General features: G+C 43.3%; 1 protein-coding gene across 10 annotated transcripts in view; it reads left to right on the top strand.

Annotated features, from left to right (window-relative positions):
• LIPK (lipase family member K) overlaps positions 1 to 18,050 on the top strand; it is an 87,256-nt gene extending 69,206 nt beyond the window's left edge. For 9 of the 10 annotated variants that reach the window (XM_044239470.1, XM_044239469.1, XM_044239468.1 and 6 more), the window contains 7 exons: positions 728 to 926; positions 2,131 to 2,240; positions 3,399 to 3,535; positions 8,981 to 9,127; positions 10,973 to 11,044; positions 13,552 to 13,623; positions 17,194 to 18,050. In XM_044239470.1, the coding sequence (XP_044095405.1) occupies positions 728 to 926; positions 2,131 to 2,240; positions 3,399 to 3,535; positions 8,981 to 9,127; positions 10,973 to 11,044; positions 13,552 to 13,623; positions 17,194 to 17,433 (977 nt within the window). In that variant the 3' untranslated portion in view covers positions 17,434 to 18,050. The remainder of the gene's footprint in view (positions 1 to 727; positions 927 to 2,130; positions 2,241 to 3,398; positions 3,536 to 8,980; positions 9,128 to 10,972; positions 11,045 to 13,551; positions 13,624 to 17,193) is intronic. The other variant, XM_044239476.1, reaches the window with a different exon arrangement.
• Positions 18,051 to 18,489: the final 439 nt, after the last annotated feature.

Genomic DNA, 18,489 nt, shown 5'->3' with positions numbered 1-18,489 from the left:
GCATTTTTTAATGTCTCTGTTATTATTTCAAGAAAAATTTAGTCTGGTAGTCAGATGCTCCATGAGACAGCAAGCCTTATTGATATGAATAATCAGAGAGAAATGATTCATTATGCTGGAGAGTCTTTTATGTATTTTTTAAAGATTTGTTTGTTTATTTTAGAGAGAGAGGGGAGAGGATAATTGCAGGGGGGAGCAGAGATGAAGAGAAAGAATCCTGAAGCAGACACCCCTCCCCCCACTAAGTGCTGAGCCCAACACAGGGCTCCATCCCAGGACCTTGACATCATAACCCGAGCCAAAGGCAGACACTGACTCAGCCATCCAGGCTCCCCTAAGTATTTTAATTCTAATTTAATTCTTTCGACTACACTAGGAGATAGCATTTGTTATCACTGCCCATTATACAGATAAATTAACTGAGGCACAAAGGATTAATGTGTAGCAGAATCAACTTTGAGCAAGAACAACCTGACACCAGTGCCCACTGGTTGAACAACGTAAAACAGGATGTATAATCCAAATTTTACAAAGAGAAAAACAAGACAGAAGACAACAAATTACTTGCCCAAGTAAGTTGTTCACAGAGGATTTGAAGCCAGGTTTGCCAGGTGCCAAATGCCATCCCTTGCCCTCTGTTCTGCTAGAGGAAGTCAGGAAAGAGGATTCCCCTACAGACCCTGAGGGCATGGGGACATGAGAGTCTTGTTGCCCGTGTGTGTTTCAGCTCCGAAACCCGTCGTGTATTTGCAACATGGCTTAATCGCGTCTGCCACTAACTGGATATGCAACCTCCCGAACAACAGCCTGGCTTTCCTTCTGGCAGATCGCGGTTATGATGTGTGGATGGGGAACAGCCGGGGCAACACCTGGTCCAGGAAACACTTGAAATTCTCACCCAAATCTCAAGAATACTGGGCCTTCAGGTAAGGATCTGCATCCTAATAAATAAAGAGTATACCTTGTTCATGGACACGAACACCCTTGGGTTTTCCCCTTTCTGTGCACACGCAACCCAGTGGAATCCGTAAGAAGGAAACAAACGTTTCTTCCTCTACCCAGGCTCTGGAAAAATGCCCTTATTCACGGCATTGTTGTTTGTTTTAAAAACCCCGCTTGCTGGTGTGTGTTTGTGTGTTTGTGTGTGCAAAGTATATATGCAAAAAGAAAAATCAAAATGCAGAGATCATTTTTAGGAAGGTTAATTCCAAGACTGTCACTTGGCCACTGTGGACCCCAAATGAAGCTTACATGAGGTGCTTGCTCAAGTAGAAATTGATGGGGAAATGGGACCAGAAACAAGGTTCTGGGTGCAAATTTTGAGGCCCAGACATTTATGATAAGCCAAGAGTGAGCCCTGGGTGAGTCTGCACAAGTGGTACCTCCAGTGTTTGTTCGCTGAGGAGGAATAAACCATCAGCTGGCGGGGCTGAGACCTGGGCCTGGAGTCGGGGTCCCGGGGAAATAAAAAGAAAGCCTGAGAGCACAGAATGACAGAAGAGCAGAGTTGCCAGCAACAGCTCCTACAGCAGCTAGGGACGACCGTCCATCCTGGCCCAGGAGCTAAGAAGCATGCCTTACAGGCCACTAAAGCCATTGATGCCTTTCTCGGTATTTCCTCATTCCTCACCCCAGTGCCACCCTGTGACAGCACGGGTACAGGTACCACGACCATTCCCTAGCTGAGCGTTTTCCCAGCTACATCAGCAAAACAGCTGATGTGACTGATAAATACACAGATCGCTGCACCACTTCCCTCTGTCCGGGCTGACGCCAGCAGATCTGCTTTCTTTAGTCTGCTTTTAAAATAAGCATCCCAGGCACTGTTCTTTTCAAGGGGGTTTGGTAAATCTGCCATAGAATTTAGTGAACTATGACAAGGCTTACAGGAAAATGCTCTCTGGGCCTTTGCAAAGCAGATTTTTCCAATTTCTGGTCTCTTCACCATGTGACTCTTACAATCAAGGGGACATCCGCAAAACTTGCCGAGATGCTGAAAGTTCTAAATCGACTCTAGTATTAAACTGACAAAAGCGATGTCTCTATGCCTGCAATCAACATGTCTAAACATTGCAGACCTGACAATGGATGGTTTCTTTTTCCAGTTTTGTTGTTCTTTCTCTTTGGCAGCGTGGACGAGATGGCTGGCTATGACCTTCCAGCCACAATCGATTTTATCGTAGAGAAAACTGGACAAGAGCAACTCTATTATGTGGGCCACTCACAAGGCACCACCATCGGTATGTTCGGGGCAGGTGGGATCTGAGAGTGTCAGAGAACCTTCCAGATTCATGAAAGGATTCAGGACTTCTTCCCTCTGTGCAGTCTCGAGCTTGAGGACTTGGCCTGGGAAACCGTTTCCTCTGACTGGTTTCTGAAGAGTAAATAAAGTGAGGAGGACACCAGGAATTTCTGCTGCCCCAGGACTGAATTTGGAAATGGACAGATAAGCCTGAGGGAGAGGGACTTATTCGTGTGTGTATATACCACACACGGTTGCTGGACGCTGGTTTAGACGTGGGGAAGGCCGAGATAAAAACGATACAGTCTTTCCCTTAAAGAGCTTTCAATTGAATGAGGACACCAAAAAGAAATCAGAGAACTACAAACTGTGAAAATCATATGCTGTAATTATTGTTTCTTTTTGTTCCCAGAGGCCCTGGGATAGGCGAGAGGTAGATGGGACCATGTTGACCATGGCATGAGGCACTTCGCCCGCTGCCCTGCTCCCCATGTAGCTAGACACCTCAACAATACTAACAGCATCTCCACCAGGCTCTTTTCTGCATCTGAATCCTGACCAGGTTTCTGGTGTAAAGTAGGTCTTTGGATGCTGTGCATCTTATGTACTGTCTCTCATGGCAACCTAGAAACATTTGAGACCATTATCCTCCATGTTTTACAAATGGCCAAATTTGGAAATCCTTCCCAATGGCAAGAATGCCAAAGAATACCTTCCATTTTATATATATGGGATTCAAAAGAATCATCCTGTGAGGATTCTGTTTCCCACATTTACAGTTTGAGCAAACTAAGACTTGCCACGGCTAGTAAATGGGAAGCCAAAATTGTGGGCCAAGTATTGTCTGATACCAAAGAGTATGGTCAAGGTAGAGTGGCCCTTGGAGTCTACCTGGCCATGCCCCCCAGTGGATGTTTGAACCCTTTCTGTACCACTATGAGTAGACTTAAATTCTCCAGGGACAGGAAAGTCATTACATTTTGAATTACCCAATTTTCTTCTTGAGAAGTTTAGGAAAGTTTTCCTTAACAGTGGTAGTTATTTTGAGTCGTTTTGTAGTGGCTGTTGTTGCTTTTAACATGCCTCCTTTTGTTGTCATTTATGGTGAATGAAGAATTGTTTTAAATCTATAGACTCGTGTGTTCTTCCCCTTCAGCCTTCATAGCATTCTCTACCAATCCAGAGCTGGCTAAAAGGATTAAGATATTTTTTGCATTGGCTCCAGTCATCACAGTGAAATACACCCAAAGTCCTATGAAAAAATTCAAAACTCTTTCCAGAGAAGTAGTCAAGGTATGTGACTCCTCCAAGTTTAAATCTGTAGTTACTAAAACTAGTTCTATTTTCACTGATTTCAAGAGAAGAAAACCTTAGACAAAATGGCATTTTATAAGCTTCTGAGACTATCACAGATGTAAGATGTCTACATAGATCTGTCGATAACGTAATTTTAACGACAGGGTTCGGGGAGCTCACACCAATACCATCCTACTCTATTGTCCAAATCTACACCAGGGGCTTCTATCCCATGTCGTTTCTCACTCACAGATAAAGCCAATGTTGAAGTAATTAATTGATTTGTTTAATCTCGTGGGTTAAATTTCTCTCTAGTGGCCCCTGGTTTTTTAGGAGCAATATGGGGTAGGGATTGAGAACACAGCATGGCAGTGGGTGGAATGTGGTTGCATCCTAGATGGCTGGGTAACTTTGGTCAAGACCTTATAGGTTTTGTGAATCATGTTCTTCACCCATAAAGACGGGATCTATTTTTTAAGATTTTATTTATTTGACAGACAGAGATCACAAGTAGGCAGAGAGGCAGGCAGAGAGAGGAGGAAGCAGGATCCCTATAGGGAGCCCAAAGTGGGGCTCAATCCTAGGGCCCTGAGATCATGACCCGAGCAGAAGACAGAGGCTTTAACCCATTGAGCCACCCAGGTGCCCCAAAGAGGGAATATTAATAGTTCCTACTCCTCAGGCTGCTGTGAGGATTGAGTTCAAATCTGTGAATCCCTTAGAACCTGGTCATGCACATTATAAAATTGTAATAAATGTCAGCTACTCATTGCTATCAGGGTTTGCCTAGAACCTACTTTCTTCCCACCTGAAAAGTCCAACTTTTTAAAAAAAATTATTTATTTATTTGAGAGAGAGAGAGAGAATGAGCAGGAGGGGCAGAGAGAGAGGGAGAGAGAATCTGAAGCAGACTCCCTGCTGAACATAGAGCCTATTGTGGGGATCAATCTCCCAACCCTGAGATCACCACCTGAGCTGAAAGCAAGAGTCAGATCCTTACCCAGCTGCATCACCCAGGTGCCCCACTGAAAGCCCAACCTTACTCAACTGCCCATGCTTCATAGACTCTCAGTCTGTCAACTCCTCAAAATCTGGGCAATATCCTGAACTCCAAATTCCCTCTGTGCGCTGACAGCTAACGAATCTGATCAGTTGCTCTGTTGAAATGAATTGGTTTAGTGTGTTTTCCTCTAACAGATTAATATGGGCTTCTCCATGGCAGACTGAAAGTGATTGCTGCATTCAGTGATTTTAGTTAAAGCAGATGGAAGGGAGAGCATTTTTGTAGAAGCCAGGGATTCTGGCTTGTGAGAAATAAGTAAATTAGCCCATGGTGATTCAGTTCCATACCTATACAACTCAGAAAGGTGCAAATAAATAAAAAGATACCCTGTGTTCATGGATTGGAAGGATTAATATCACTAATGTGCCCATACAACCCAGAGCGAACTGCAGATTCAGTGCTATCCCTATCAAAATTCCAGTGGCAATTTTCACAGAACTGGAAAAAATGATCCTAAAATTTGTACGGAAATACAAAGGCCCCAAATAGCCCAACCAGTCTTGTGAAAGCAGAGCAAAAGGGGAGGCATCCCACTTCCCGATTTCAAACTCTCTTACAAAGGTACAGTCATCAAAACAGTATTGTACTAACATAAAAGCAGGTGCATAGACCAGTGGGATAGAATAGGGAACCAGAAATAAACCCATATTTCTGGTCTACTGATCTCTGACAAGGGTACTATGAACACACAATGGCAAAAAGACAATCCCTTTAACACATGGTATTGGGGTACCTGGACAGCCACATGCAAAAGAATGAGGGACGCCTGGGTGGCTCAGTCGGTTAAGCGTCTGCCTTTGGCTCAGGTCATGATCCCAGGATCCTGGGATTGAGTCTGTGTCGAGCTCCCTGCTTAGCAGGGAGCCTGCTTCCTCTGCCTGCCACCCCCCCCCCCGCTTGTGCTCTCTCTCTTTTGTCAAATAAAATCTTAAAAAAAGAATGAACGGAACCCCTATGTTACACCACTCACAAAAATTAACTCAAAGTAGATTAAAGACTTACACTGAAGATCTGAAACCATAAAACTCCTAGAAAAAAGCATAGAGAGGGGCACCTGGTGGCTCAGTGGGTTAAGCCTCTGCCTTCGGCTCAGGTTATGATCCCAGGGTCCTGGGATCGAGCCCCACATCAGGCTCTCTGCTCAGTGGGGAGCCTGCTTCCCTCTCTCTCTCTGCCTGCCTCTCTGCCTACCTATGATCTCTCTCTCTCTATCAAATAAATAAATAAAATATTTTTAAAAAAAGCATAGGGAAAAGCCTCTTTGACATTGGTCTTGACGATGATTTTTCTGGATAAAACACCAAGAGAACTGGCAATATCAGCAAATGGGACTAACTAAAAAGCTTCAACAGCAAAGGTAGTGATTAATATATTGAAAATGCAGCCTACAGAATGGGAGAAAATCTTTGCAAACCATGTATCTGATCGGGGTTGATTACCAAAATATATAAAAATGCTCATACAATTCAATAGCCAAAAAAGCAGGTAATCCTATTAAAAATGGGCAAAGGACAAGAATGCACATTTTTCCGAAGAAGATATGCAAATGACCAACAGACACATGGAAAGATGCTCAACCTCACTCATCATCAGGGAGACGGAAACCAAAACCACAATGGAGCAGTGCCTCAGACTCGTTAGATGGGTTTTACCAAAAAGACAAGAAATAAGTGTTGGCAAGGATGTTGAGAAAAGCGAACCCTTGTACGCTACTGGTGAAAATATAAATTAGTATAGCTCTTCTGGAAAATAGTAAAGACAAATTAAAATGGGAAAATTTAAAAGAACATAAAAAAGTCAAAAGAGAATAAGGAAACCAGATGAAACTCGTGGGCACAACGCTAAGTGAAATAAGCCAGACAGAGAACGACAAATACTGTACTGAATCACTTATATGTAGAATCTAATAGTAAAAGAACAATTTCATAGAAAAGGGGAATAGAATGGTGGTTAGTAGGGGCTGGAGGAGGGGGAAATGGGGAAATGTAGGTCAAAGCTTACAAACTTCCATTTATAAGACACTGTCTTACGATATCAATTATTCCTCAGTAAAGTTGAAAATGAATGAATGAGTTTAAAAAAGGGGTAAGATTTGTCAAATTTTTTTGGAGATTGGTTGAGATGATATATGTTTAAGCATCTTATCTGGCTTATAGCAGGTTCTCAGTAAAAATTGTCTAGTATTATTATTTAAGTTTATTTTAGATTCAAAACCTCAGCACTTGGTGCTTCAGATCTCCTAATTACCAACTGCTTATCCTCTCCACATCTTCCACCCCTGTTTTACCCCTGAGCATTTCTGTGTTCTTGCCCCTCTATCTTTTTTCTGACCTACAGCTTGCTTTGACCCTTTCCTCTTTGCATGTTATCTATAGTAGTAAGGATTGTTAGTATTGTCGTCCTTTCTTCCATCCTTTCTCTATTTCTTTTTTTCTTCCTCTCTTTAGAGGCAGAGGGAGAGAAAGAATCCAAAGCAGGCTCCACACTCAGCACAGAGCCCAAGGTGGGCCTTGATCTCACAACCCTGAGATCATGACCAGAGCCAAAATCAAGAGTCAGACGCTTAACTGACTGAGCCAACAAAGCGCCCATCTTCATTTCTAAAAGAAGAACCTGTGGCTCAAAAAGGCTAAGCACCCTGTCCCAAATGACCCAGCAAATGGGTGGTAGAACCAGAACCTGAACCCAGATCTGACCAGGCCATCTGTGGTTGATGTTCTTTCTTCTACATAATCATTTCCCCTCCTTTCCAATGCCAACCTGAAAAAGTTAGTTCTGGATCCTTATACAGCCATGCACATGGTGCCCAGCTCAGCAGGCCATCGAGAGCTGCATCCAGCCCATGTTCTGCTTGGTAAACCATGTGACCTGGCATGGGGCCAGGTACCTAGAAGGAACACCTTAAATTCACAGCAGCTAGAACTATATGCTGCTACATGACAAGTACGCCACCTCTAGAACCAACTTGGAATTACAGTCTACAGGTCACGTTGACTACACCATAGGAATGGGTGCTGCATGGCTGGCTGGCCTGCATTGCTATCCTTTCTCTTTCAGTCAGGGTGAAGGAGCAGTTGTCTGGCTTCAGCTCAGGTAATGATCTCAGGGTCCTAGGATCGAGCTACCAGGCTCTGCACTCAACAGGGAATCTGCTTGTTTCCCTCCCTCTTCCTCTGCCCCTCCTGCTGCTCTCTTTCTCTCTCAAATAAACACATAAAGTCTTTTTTTTTTTTTTTAGAATATTTTCATCTTTGTATCTAATTTAAGATTATAAAACAAGTTATTGTGAAACAAAGGCAAGATTCATATTCTATGCACAGGAATTAGATATGAACTTGTGTTCTAATTTGAAGGGATTCCTAAAGTTCAGAAGGTAAATTCAACTCACTGGAAACATCACCTGAAATTCCATTAGTAGAGATCGATTTGGGGGCTTGAGCTTTTGCCTCTGGAAGAGTTCGCTGAAAGATTCTGAAACAATCATTCACTAATTATAATAGCAGTTATTGTTTGAGGAGTGTTTACTAGATTCTAGAAACTGTAGAAGGCTCCTTTTTTTTTTTAAAGATTTTATTTATTTATTTGACAGATAGAGATTACAAGTAGGCAGAGAGGCAGGCAGAGAGAGAGAGAGGAGGAAGCAGGCTCCCTGCTGAGCAGAGAGCCTGATGCGGGACTCGATCCCAGGACCCTGAGATCATGACCTGAGCCAAAGGCAGCGGCTTAACCCACTGAGCCACCCAGGCGCCCCATCCTTTTTTTTTTTTAAAGATTGCATTTATTTATTTAACAGAGAGAGAGATCACAAGTAGGCAGAGAGGCAGGCAGAGAGAGAGAGAGGGGGAAGCAGACTCCCTGCTGAGCAGAGAGCCCGATGTGGGGCTCGATCCCGGGACCCTGAGATCATGACCTGAGCCAAAGGCAGATGCTTAACCTACTGAGCCACCCAGGTGCCCCCAGAAGGCTCCTTTTAAACATGACCTATTATCTTCACAACATACTGCATGCTAATTTTTCATTTCATTGTCATTCTGGATAATTGAAATTCAATACTCCCTTAAGGTATAAGAAACAGAGTCCAAAATTGAACCAAGGTATCCCCAACTCCAAAGACTTACCAGTTCCCTACAGGGACTGCTTTCACAAGGGACATTCTCAAAACACCCCAAGTAGAGGATCTTGGGAAAAGGCATCAAGAGGAAAGTTGGAAAGATCACCAGGATGGGTTGGGAGAACCAAAGACAAAATTTAACAGAGCTCTCCGTTTCACTGAGGACTAGTGTAGTGCAGATACCACCGCTGTCAGCCCTTGTCTATCCCTTTCCACTCTTGACGTTCACATCCATGAAATCTGATGGTGTCTTATACTCATCCTGCAGGCACTATTTGGTGACAAGATGTTCTACCCTCATACGTTTTTTGACCAATTCATTGCCACCAAGGTGTGCAACCGGAAGCTATTTCGTCATATTTGCAGCAACTTCCTGTTTACTTTGAGTGGATTTGACCCGAAAAATTTAAACATGGTATGTGTAAGTAGTCAGAGCCAAGAAAACAATTGTTTTGTTGCACAGAGGTGAGGAGAATTTGTACTGAATCATGTGGAGACCACATTTCAAGATCTTTCTTTCTTTCTTCTTCTTTTTTTTTGTCTTCTAAATTGAAGATGCATGGTGGTGGTTTCCAACCAAAGCTGGGGAGTCCACCTGCTTTAGTAGGAGGTTCTGAGGAGAAGGCTTGGCCACTGAACATTCTCACTAACTCTTGCTATTGGCCAACATGCTGCCCTTGAAAAGTCCTTCACTTACATGAAGGCTATGATTTTGAAATTTACCTTGCTATGCCTAAACGCTACCCCACACCTACCAAAGTAGAATCTCAGGGAGTAAGCTCAGGCATCTGTTTTTGAACCAGGCTTCCTCTTTCATAGATGACTTGGAAATAGTCATTTTATGAACCACTTACTTCTTTAATCCAAAGAGGTTAAGGGGTGGCTTTCCAATGTTAAGTATAGATTCATTGTTCAAGGGACACTGAGAGGGGTAAGCTGGGTTACTGGTGAGTTCTCTCCAGATGAAATCCTTTTCTTCCTCGGTCCCCACTAGCTGAGCCAAAGAGTCAGCTACTGTCCACTGTGTACTGTTTACTCCCAAGCCAGAGAGGAAGTATCTTTGAAACCAGAGGCAGGACAAAGCTGAAAATGGTCTTCGACTATCTCCCAGACTTCTTCCCAGAGCCTAGTCTCCCTCTGTTAGTGGAAGGCACTGATAACACCTCTCTTGCTTTTAAGCAAGACTTTAAAAAGGCGGTTTATGGAAAGCGTGCCTTAGTCACTGGCTTTCCACATTCCTCCCCTACGTTATTCTCAGTTTACTGAAGGGAACTGTGCTTGTTTATCACTTCGATGGAGGCATATCATGTAGGCAGAGCTGAGTAAGAGGACCTTTATGCACACCCAACTGAGATCATTTCAAAAATACCTTCGAGGCATGGCCCAAGAGCTTGCTAAAGAAAGACTTCACAGAATAACTCCCACGGAGGGCCTTCATTGTACAGTCAGATTGGCCCATTTTTTTTTTCACTGTTGGGGACCATCCTATGGAATATTATAGTCTCTACAAGAATGTTTTAGTGGATAAGCAGGGATGCATAAGTAAGAGTTTGTGGAACTTCGAAAAACTTCACAAGTCCAGAACTCACCCCTAGAAGTTTTGATGTTGATTCAATAGCTCATGGTATTGGTATTGGGTACCTCATGGTACCTCATGGTATTGGGTAGCTCATGAGGGGTTGTGTTTTTTTAAAAGCTCCATGATGCTTCTAGTAGGCTTACTTTGGTGGAAATATATAACTCTTTCGTATATGCAAAAAAATATACAATGGAAAATACGAACAAAAAAAATTTTTTTAATCCAGAAAAAAATCTAAATGTTAATGGAAGCTACAACACTGGTTGGGTTATGTCCCACAAACTTTCAGAGAGCCCTATAGAATATTGACCACGTTGTTAAAATCAGAAAACAAACATTCAGATCTTTTGTCAACGCCTCATGATAAACAGCTCTCTGGGAATGTCTTTTGGGACTCAACCCAGGGTGAGGAAGGTCACTGTGGCTTTTACTCCTTGACCCCCTGGACTGTCGGACCTGTCTGAGGTGAGGCTGGAGAGAACATGTGTTAGTGCCTTCAACCCTGCAGGATGGCCTCTGGACTTTCGGAAGGCTGCACAGGGCAGACTAGAGCCAAGGGAGGAGAAAGTTCTTCAAGAGGGTATGGTACATGTTTATTCCTGACAGAGAGAATATTTAGGTTTATCTGTGGTGTGGTCACATGAGTAGCCTCCGGATGAGGAAAAATTCTCTCCTTTGCAGAGTCGCTTGGATGTTTACTTGGCGCAGAGCTCCGCGGGCACGTCTGTTCAGAATATGCTGCACTGGGCCCAGGTAAGAGCTCTCTATTCCTGAGATGAGGTCCACGTAGGTCTCGGAGACCCCTGAGGAGTGGTCTCACAGAGGCCACTGTGGGGTTGTGCAGCGACTTCCTCTTCTCTCTTCTGTTCATGTCCTCAATAGTGTCTGGTGTACAGGCCTAGTTCCCACAGATTCTGACCGAACTCTGATTGTTGGATCCCTCCAAATGGCCTTTTCTGGGAAAGCTTGTATTTCCTCTTTTGGAAAATTGTCAGTTCTAACAGAACTTTATACAGCATGATACGGGTTGTTCCAGAAAGATCTGCTTAGCCTCCTATTGGCATGTGGGCCATTTCAGAGTATGGAAATCATGCTTTGTTCTGAGCAAATTAAATGTTAGAGAGGGACTAAACTAGATTAATGGTTTCTGGTTTTACCCTCAGTTTCAATTTTTTTTTAAGTGTTCTACTTATCCTATTACTCAATATTCATCAAGTGCAGAGACAAGTCAAATTCAATTGGTAGAGCTTTCTGAGCCAAGTATGTATGAATGTGTGTGTGTATGAGGGGAGAAAGGAAGGAGGAGAAAAAGGTCTTCCCAGAGTTTTAATATATCTGAGATCCCTAGGAATCTTTAACCTCCACCCAAATAAATTTGTTCCATGGTTTAAGGTTGAGAAGCACTGCTCTAGATAGCTGAAATACTAGTTGAGGATTTCTGAACTCCTCTGAAGAGTTCTATCCCCCAGAAGGTAAGCCTTCAAGTTCCTGCAGGAAAAAGGCCACAGGGCCTCCTCCCGGTGAGGAGACGGTTGGAGCCTGTGATGGGAATGGCCTTCCAGGTGACGCGACCTCAATTTCACATTTACTGAGCACTTACTATGTGTTCTTGCTACTCATATGTGTGATTTCATTCAGTCTCACTGAATTCTTTTTTTTTTCCAATTTATTTATTTTCAGAAAAACAGTATTCATTATTTTTTCACCACACCCAGTGCTCCATGCAAGCTGTGCCCTCTATAATACCCACCACCTGGTACCCCAACCTCCCACCCCCCCCGCCACTTCAAACCCCTCAGATTGTTTTTCAGAGTCCATAGTCTCTCATGGTTCATCTCCCCTTCCAATTTATCACTGAATTCTTAATAACAGTCTTTCCATGGAGGTGTTGGGACCCCCATTCTACAGATGTCCTAGCCAGTCCCTTACGCATCTCCCAGCTGACTGCTCTTCAGAAGGTCTCTTCTCCTGAGACAGAAAATCCTCTTCAGGACAGAAATAAGTCAGGACAATGTGGGGAGGGGATGAGATAAATCATGTGGCTCTAAGTTACTCAGACAGCCAAGGCAGGGGTGATGAGGCTGATGCTGATGGTGGTAATTAGGTGTCACCCACTTCATATGCATTACCCTATTTATTTTATCTTGTTGCATTACCCTATTTAATCTTCACAACCAAAAAGAAAAAAAAAAATCTCCACAGTCCGTGAGGAGGATGTTGTCATTTCCATTTCGCAGATGAGCGTTGGGGAAGATGACCTAAGTAGCCCATGATAGTGTCTCCCATTGCCAAAACCCTGCAAAATTCCAACAGCAGCAGACTACTGCGTCTGTCCTTAGACATCACGATGGGACTAATTTTAACTAAAAATCAGGATTAAATCAACGAGGGTAGAAAAAGAAAACAGAGAGTCAAGTTAAGAAAAAAAAAAAAAAACCCTAAAAGAGAAAGAAAAAAAAAAACCCTTGAATTAGCTTGAAAATCATTTCATGAAGCCCTTGAGGCAAATGTGAACGTTACCTGCTTCCTGGCAAATCACAGAAGAAGGAACCCTTAGGTGTAGAGGCTTATGAATATTTCTATTCTAATAGCCAAAGTCTAAACATTAAAATGCAAATATGGGTGCATGTGGTGTCTCAGACCTGGAGGCTGTGGCCACAGGAACAGATGACGTGGGAGACACAGGCTGCCTGGCCCTGCAGATGGGGGACAGCAACACTGTACCTCAAACAGAAAGCGCTGAGGAGACTCCAAATTAATGAACATTCCTTGCATTGGCGACAAAAATGTTTAAGAATAAGGAATATGGTCCTAATACGCTAGACCGCCTGCCTAGGATAACGTACAAAGCTGTTTGTACATGAAAACAGTCAATTTTCAATGTAGGAGATGTCCAGCTGGTGCTTTTTTTAAAAAAAAATAAAATAAAATTCCTGAAGCTAAGATATTCAACAATCATCCCACCCAGCATCCTTGTAAACATTTCATAGGCATTAGAACATTTAAGGACATTGCTGCCTGAGGATTTTCATTCGAGAAGTATGGGGGAAGGGATTGAAAAACAGTCAGTTCTCTGAATTAGTGTATCAATATTTATCACTTATATGATCGGGTTTATTCCTCTTTACTGGGTTTTAGCTCTTGTGCCAAAACAGTGGGATGTGATGTCATCCTCTTTGTATATTTTCTGTTTATTGTCTTTCAATGTGTGCTGTCTTCTTATATCACGGTAATGCATTTTTATTTTTATTTTATTATAGGCTGCTAATTCTGGTCTGTTCCAAGCTTTTGATTGGGGAAACGCTGATCAGAACATGAGGCACTTCCACCAGGTACAGGGGCACCTGCTTGCAAACTAATCAAGTACTATTCACTCGTTAACTGCCAACACTACCCCAGATGTTGTATATCAGTCAGATGCTACTTCTTGGTTTCCTGCCAGGTTCCACATCATGACTGTGATCCTCACGAGGACTGTGCAAGGCAAATATGATTGTCCTCATTATGCAGAGGCTCAGAGAGGTTACGTAAATTGCCAAAATTATTTAGCTAGTAATGGACCTGACTATGACCCAGGGTTCCTGGATTTTGTATCCATTCTTCTTCGACTGCACTTCTTCCTTCTCAAAAAATAGAAACTCTCAGCGCTTTGGGACAGTTCTTTGGGATGCCATGTATGACTCATAAAAAATAAAAAAACAACACTGGACCACTAAACAACATGGATCACTAAAGATATACCAGGCAGAACTATCACTCTAAGGAAGAAGTGCTGTTATCTGTCAGAGATACAGTGGGTCACGATACTTCCTAACACAATCTCTGAAAACTTTTGGGGCCAAAGTTCTATATTAAATGGCAATAGGTTATGTTATGTTTGTTATTATTTCTTCCAGAATTTATAAGGAAATCTGTATATGATTTTGGCCTCATGCTAATAGACTGAGCTCAAATTAAACAAGTAGTCATCAAAGACACATGAGTTCCTCAAATCAGAAATATGGAAAAAGTTGGAATTTTTTTTAAAAAGCAAATTTTCAGTGCTACCCCAACTGCAGTATTGAAATTGCATAATTTTGGCTGGTGTGAAAAATCCAATTTTCCTTCCGAACTTCTATAGTTTTCTCCTAAACTGCTGGCCACCCACAGACTCACCCACTATGTCCCAAGTGTCGTTTACTGTTGTAATTGATTGATTCCTCGTCCTCGCAGGAATACAGAGTTGCTCAAAGGAAAGTGTTTTGGTTGATGAATTTATCTGTGGCCTCAGATATCAATTTGGTTGAGAATTGAGTCACAAGGCTTAGCTTTACCAATGTGCTCACAGATCCTCAGAAGACTGGGTGGGGAGAGGGGGTAGTTCAAGTTCATTTACAATCCTTTGCTTGGGACCTTGGAGGGAATGAATAATGGAAAATCCCAGACTGAGGGTAGACGAAATCAACTGTACAAAGCAATAGCTTTTGTCACAAGTATAAGTAATAGCCCTAAATTACGCAGGCGTGATTATCAATGTAATCACCAATCCTTTATTTAAAGATTTTTTTTTTTATTTTATTTATTTGTCATAGAGAGTGAAGTGAGAGCAAGCACAGGCAGACAGAGTGGCAGGCAGAGGCAGAAGGAGAAGCAGGCTCCCTGCCAAGAAAGGAGCCCGATGTGGGACTCGATCCCAGGATGCTGGGATCATGACCTGAGCCGAAGGCAGCTGCTTAACCAACTAAGCCACCCAGGCGTCCCACCAATCCTTTATTACCACGAGAGTAAAAAAGAATTTCTTGGCCCAAAGCCAGCATGTCTTACTTGCATCCTGATTTTCACGTTCATGTTTGCTTTGCCAACTTCTGGGCCCCCTTTCGTCCTTCCTAGAGTCCTAAACCATTGCGGAGGCCCAGTCTGTTGCCATAAACTTGCTAGCACGTGCTGCTCCCTCTGGGTTGTGCTCTCGCCATCCTTGCATCCGGGTTGTTGTGCCCTGTATGATCCCACTGAGAAACCCACAGAGTCAGGGGAAGCACGTCTCTTCTTGCCTCTGCTGTTCTTTGCCTCTGGGCACTGCGCCAGTTCCCCTGAGCCCTTCTGCTCCCCTGAGCCCTTCTGCTCGCAGCCGACCTGCACTCACTTGCTTCCCGGCCTTTCTTACTTCCTGTTGCAGCTACACCTTTTCACTGACCACCTGCTTCTAAGCCCAAGGCCACAGTCTCCCAGCAGTATAGCGTAGTTGGAAACAGTAAGATATTTAGCGATGCGAAGACCCAGACACCAACACATGGACTGCCAGTGACTTCTGTAATGACTAAAGCCATGCTCTCTGCCTGAATACCGCCCTGCTCAGGGAACTCTTGGTGCACGCTCGCCGATTTAGGGATGGCCCACCCATGTGCATTTCTCATCTAGGACACCTCTCCCAGGCAAGGTTACAAGTTCCTAAGGATCTGTACCTTTGTCCCTATGACCTTTTCTTCCTAATGTTGCTGCCAAAATTAATGATGGTGCATTTTCTTTTTTAAAGATGTATTTATTTATTTTTAGAGAAAGAGAGAGAGCATGAGTGGGAGGGGCAGAGACAGAGGGAGAGAATCTCAAGCAGGCTCCGCTCCCAGCATAGAGCCTCATGCAGGGAGGCTCTTGATCTCAAGACCCCAAGTTGACCACCTGAGCCAAAACCAAGAGTTGGAGGCTTAAACAGAAGACAACTCTATTTTAAGTTTAAAAAATATAAAAGCAGTATGCTTTACTGAGCTAAGAAGTGTGGTGGGAAATTCACAATAGGTAGAAACTTAAACACTGTCCTCCGGGCTCTCCTGCTCCCTTGGTTCCTCCCTCTCTCTCTCCCACTTCTGCTTGTGTATGCCCTTTCCCTTCTTAAGCTATTTTTAAAAATAGTAGTGAAAGGGTGCCTGGTGGTACTTAGCTCATAGCATTCTTCCAAACGCAAATCCAAAGAAAAAGCCAGTATTTTTCTCAATTACTCTAGCCAGAAGTTCCAGAGAGAGCTCTGGCTTGGTTTTTAGCCATGTACCCATCTCTCATCCAGTCATGGAGACCAGAAGAATGAAGGATGGATAGGCCAGGCCTGGTCATCTTGGACCACTGATAAACTGGAGGACGGAATTTGTCGGATCCACGTGAGAAACGCTGTATGTCCAGAGAGAAGGGGCAAGAGATTAATACCACAGCCACTCTTCTCTGGAACAGGCTGTTTAACTTTGTATTTCAGATGTTTCCTTCTGTTGGTCTCAGTGCTCCCCCAAGAGCCGGCTCAAGTGTCAGTAACCCCTTGTCCAGATTTCTGTGTATGAGATGAAGTATTTACATGTATCCAATACATAAACACATCTATTTTGTTGGAAAAGGACATAGTCCCCATGTAAGTGTTACTAGAAAGATGGCCCCCATAGAAATAAGGGCCCCCTTCCCCTAGAATTCTTTCCTGTTTTCCTCCAAGTGCAAATCAGGAATAAAATGGTTGTGGATTTTTTTTTTATCATTGTTGTTCATTTGCTCACAATTGAACTATTGCACAAAAGTGTTTTTAAGTACTTTGAACATTTTAATGTTTATAGATCACTAAGTGTATTCTAACTGCACGCTTGGAGCATTTGAAGAACTTGCTTAACAATTAATAGTTAGGGCACCTGGGTGGGTTGGTGGGTTAAGTCTCTGCCTTTGGCCCAGGTCATGATCTCAGGGTCCTGGGATCAAACCCCACATTGGGCTCTCTGCTCAGCAGGGGGCCTGTTTCCCCTTCTCTCTCTGCCTGCTGCTCTGCCTACTTGTGATCTCTCTCCCTCTGTTAAATAAATATAATCTTTTAAAAAAAATAGTGAATGCTACTTCATTAGGTGGTTTTCTGTAAAAACTGTTTTTTTTTCCTCTATCTATATCTTTACTTGTAATAGCTTACACCTCCCTTATATGACGTCACGAAGATGGAGGTACCAACAGCTGTGTGGAGTGGAGGAAATGACCGTGTGGCTGATCTCAAAGACGTTGAGAATTTACTCCCTAAGATTACCAGGCTTATTTACTACAAGTTGATCCCACACTACAATCATGTGGATTTTTACCTCGGACAGGACGCGCCCAAGGAAATTTACCAAGACCTTTTTAGACTGATGGACGAATGTTTGCAAAAGTAAATATTTTCCTTTCTCTAAGTAAGTGGATTCTCAAACTAATAACGTGGCACACAAACCCCTAAGGTGACCCCTCCAGTGGTTTTCACCTTCTAGCGTCCATGTGTTGGGGTAATCCTCTCCCCCGAGTTTGGGAGTGCCCTGAGACTTGCTTCTGACCAACAGAACTGGCAAAGGTAACGGTGCCACGCCCTTGGTTAGATCATGTTTAAGGCAAAGGTGATGGGATGTCACTTCCTGATTGCGTTATATTATATGAGACTCCATCTAAGTAGACTGGAGAAGAGCTTCCTCTTGTTGGCTTGATGAAGTGAACAGATATGGAAGCTCGCATGGCAAGGAGCCACGTATGACATCTGGCATCTGCAGGTGGCCTCCAGCCCACAACCAGCAAACTGACGGATCCTTAGTCGTACAGCTGCAGGAGGAATTAGAGCCAGCTCCTGGGTGAGCGTGGAAGCCCATTATTCCCCAGTGTAGCCTCCAGTGGAGAAAGCAGGCTGGCCACACCTCGAGTGCAGCCCGGGGATTCCCTGAGCAGAGGAGGGAGCTGCACCATGTCCAGACTGTGGACCCACAGCAAGAGTGAGAAAATAAATGGATATTCTTTTAAACCTCCACATTTGTGGTTAATTTCTTTTTTTTATTTTTAAAGGTTTTTATTTATCTATTTGACAGACAGATCACAAGTAGGCAGAGAGGCAGACAGAGAGGGGGGGGGAAGCAGGCTCACTGCTGAGCAGAGAGCCGGATGTGGGACTCGATCCCAGGACCCTGAGATCATGACCTGAGTTGAAGGCAGAGGCTTAGTCTACTGAGCCACCCAGGCACCCCTTGTGTTAATTTCTTACCAGCAATAGCGAACTACTGTTGATAGTAATAACAAACCATTACTACTACTACTACTACTACTATTACTACTACTACTACTACTACTATTATTATTATTATTATTATTTTGTCTCTTTGCTTAAAAGCTTGAGAGACCCTGTTCCTTATTGCCTTTCTTTCCTTCTTTCTCTTGTTTTGATGAACTTCCGTAAACATTTCTTGTTTTGC

The sequence above is a fragment of the Neovison vison genome, chromosome 2 (genome assembly GCF_020171115.1).
Source record: "Neovison vison isolate M4711 chromosome 2, ASM_NN_V1, whole genome shotgun sequence".
Lineage (NCBI taxonomy): Eukaryota > Metazoa > Chordata > Mammalia > Carnivora > Mustelidae > Neogale > Neogale vison.
Note: the sequence above shows the minus strand (reverse complement) of the source record. Positions and strands in the feature narration are given on the sequence as shown.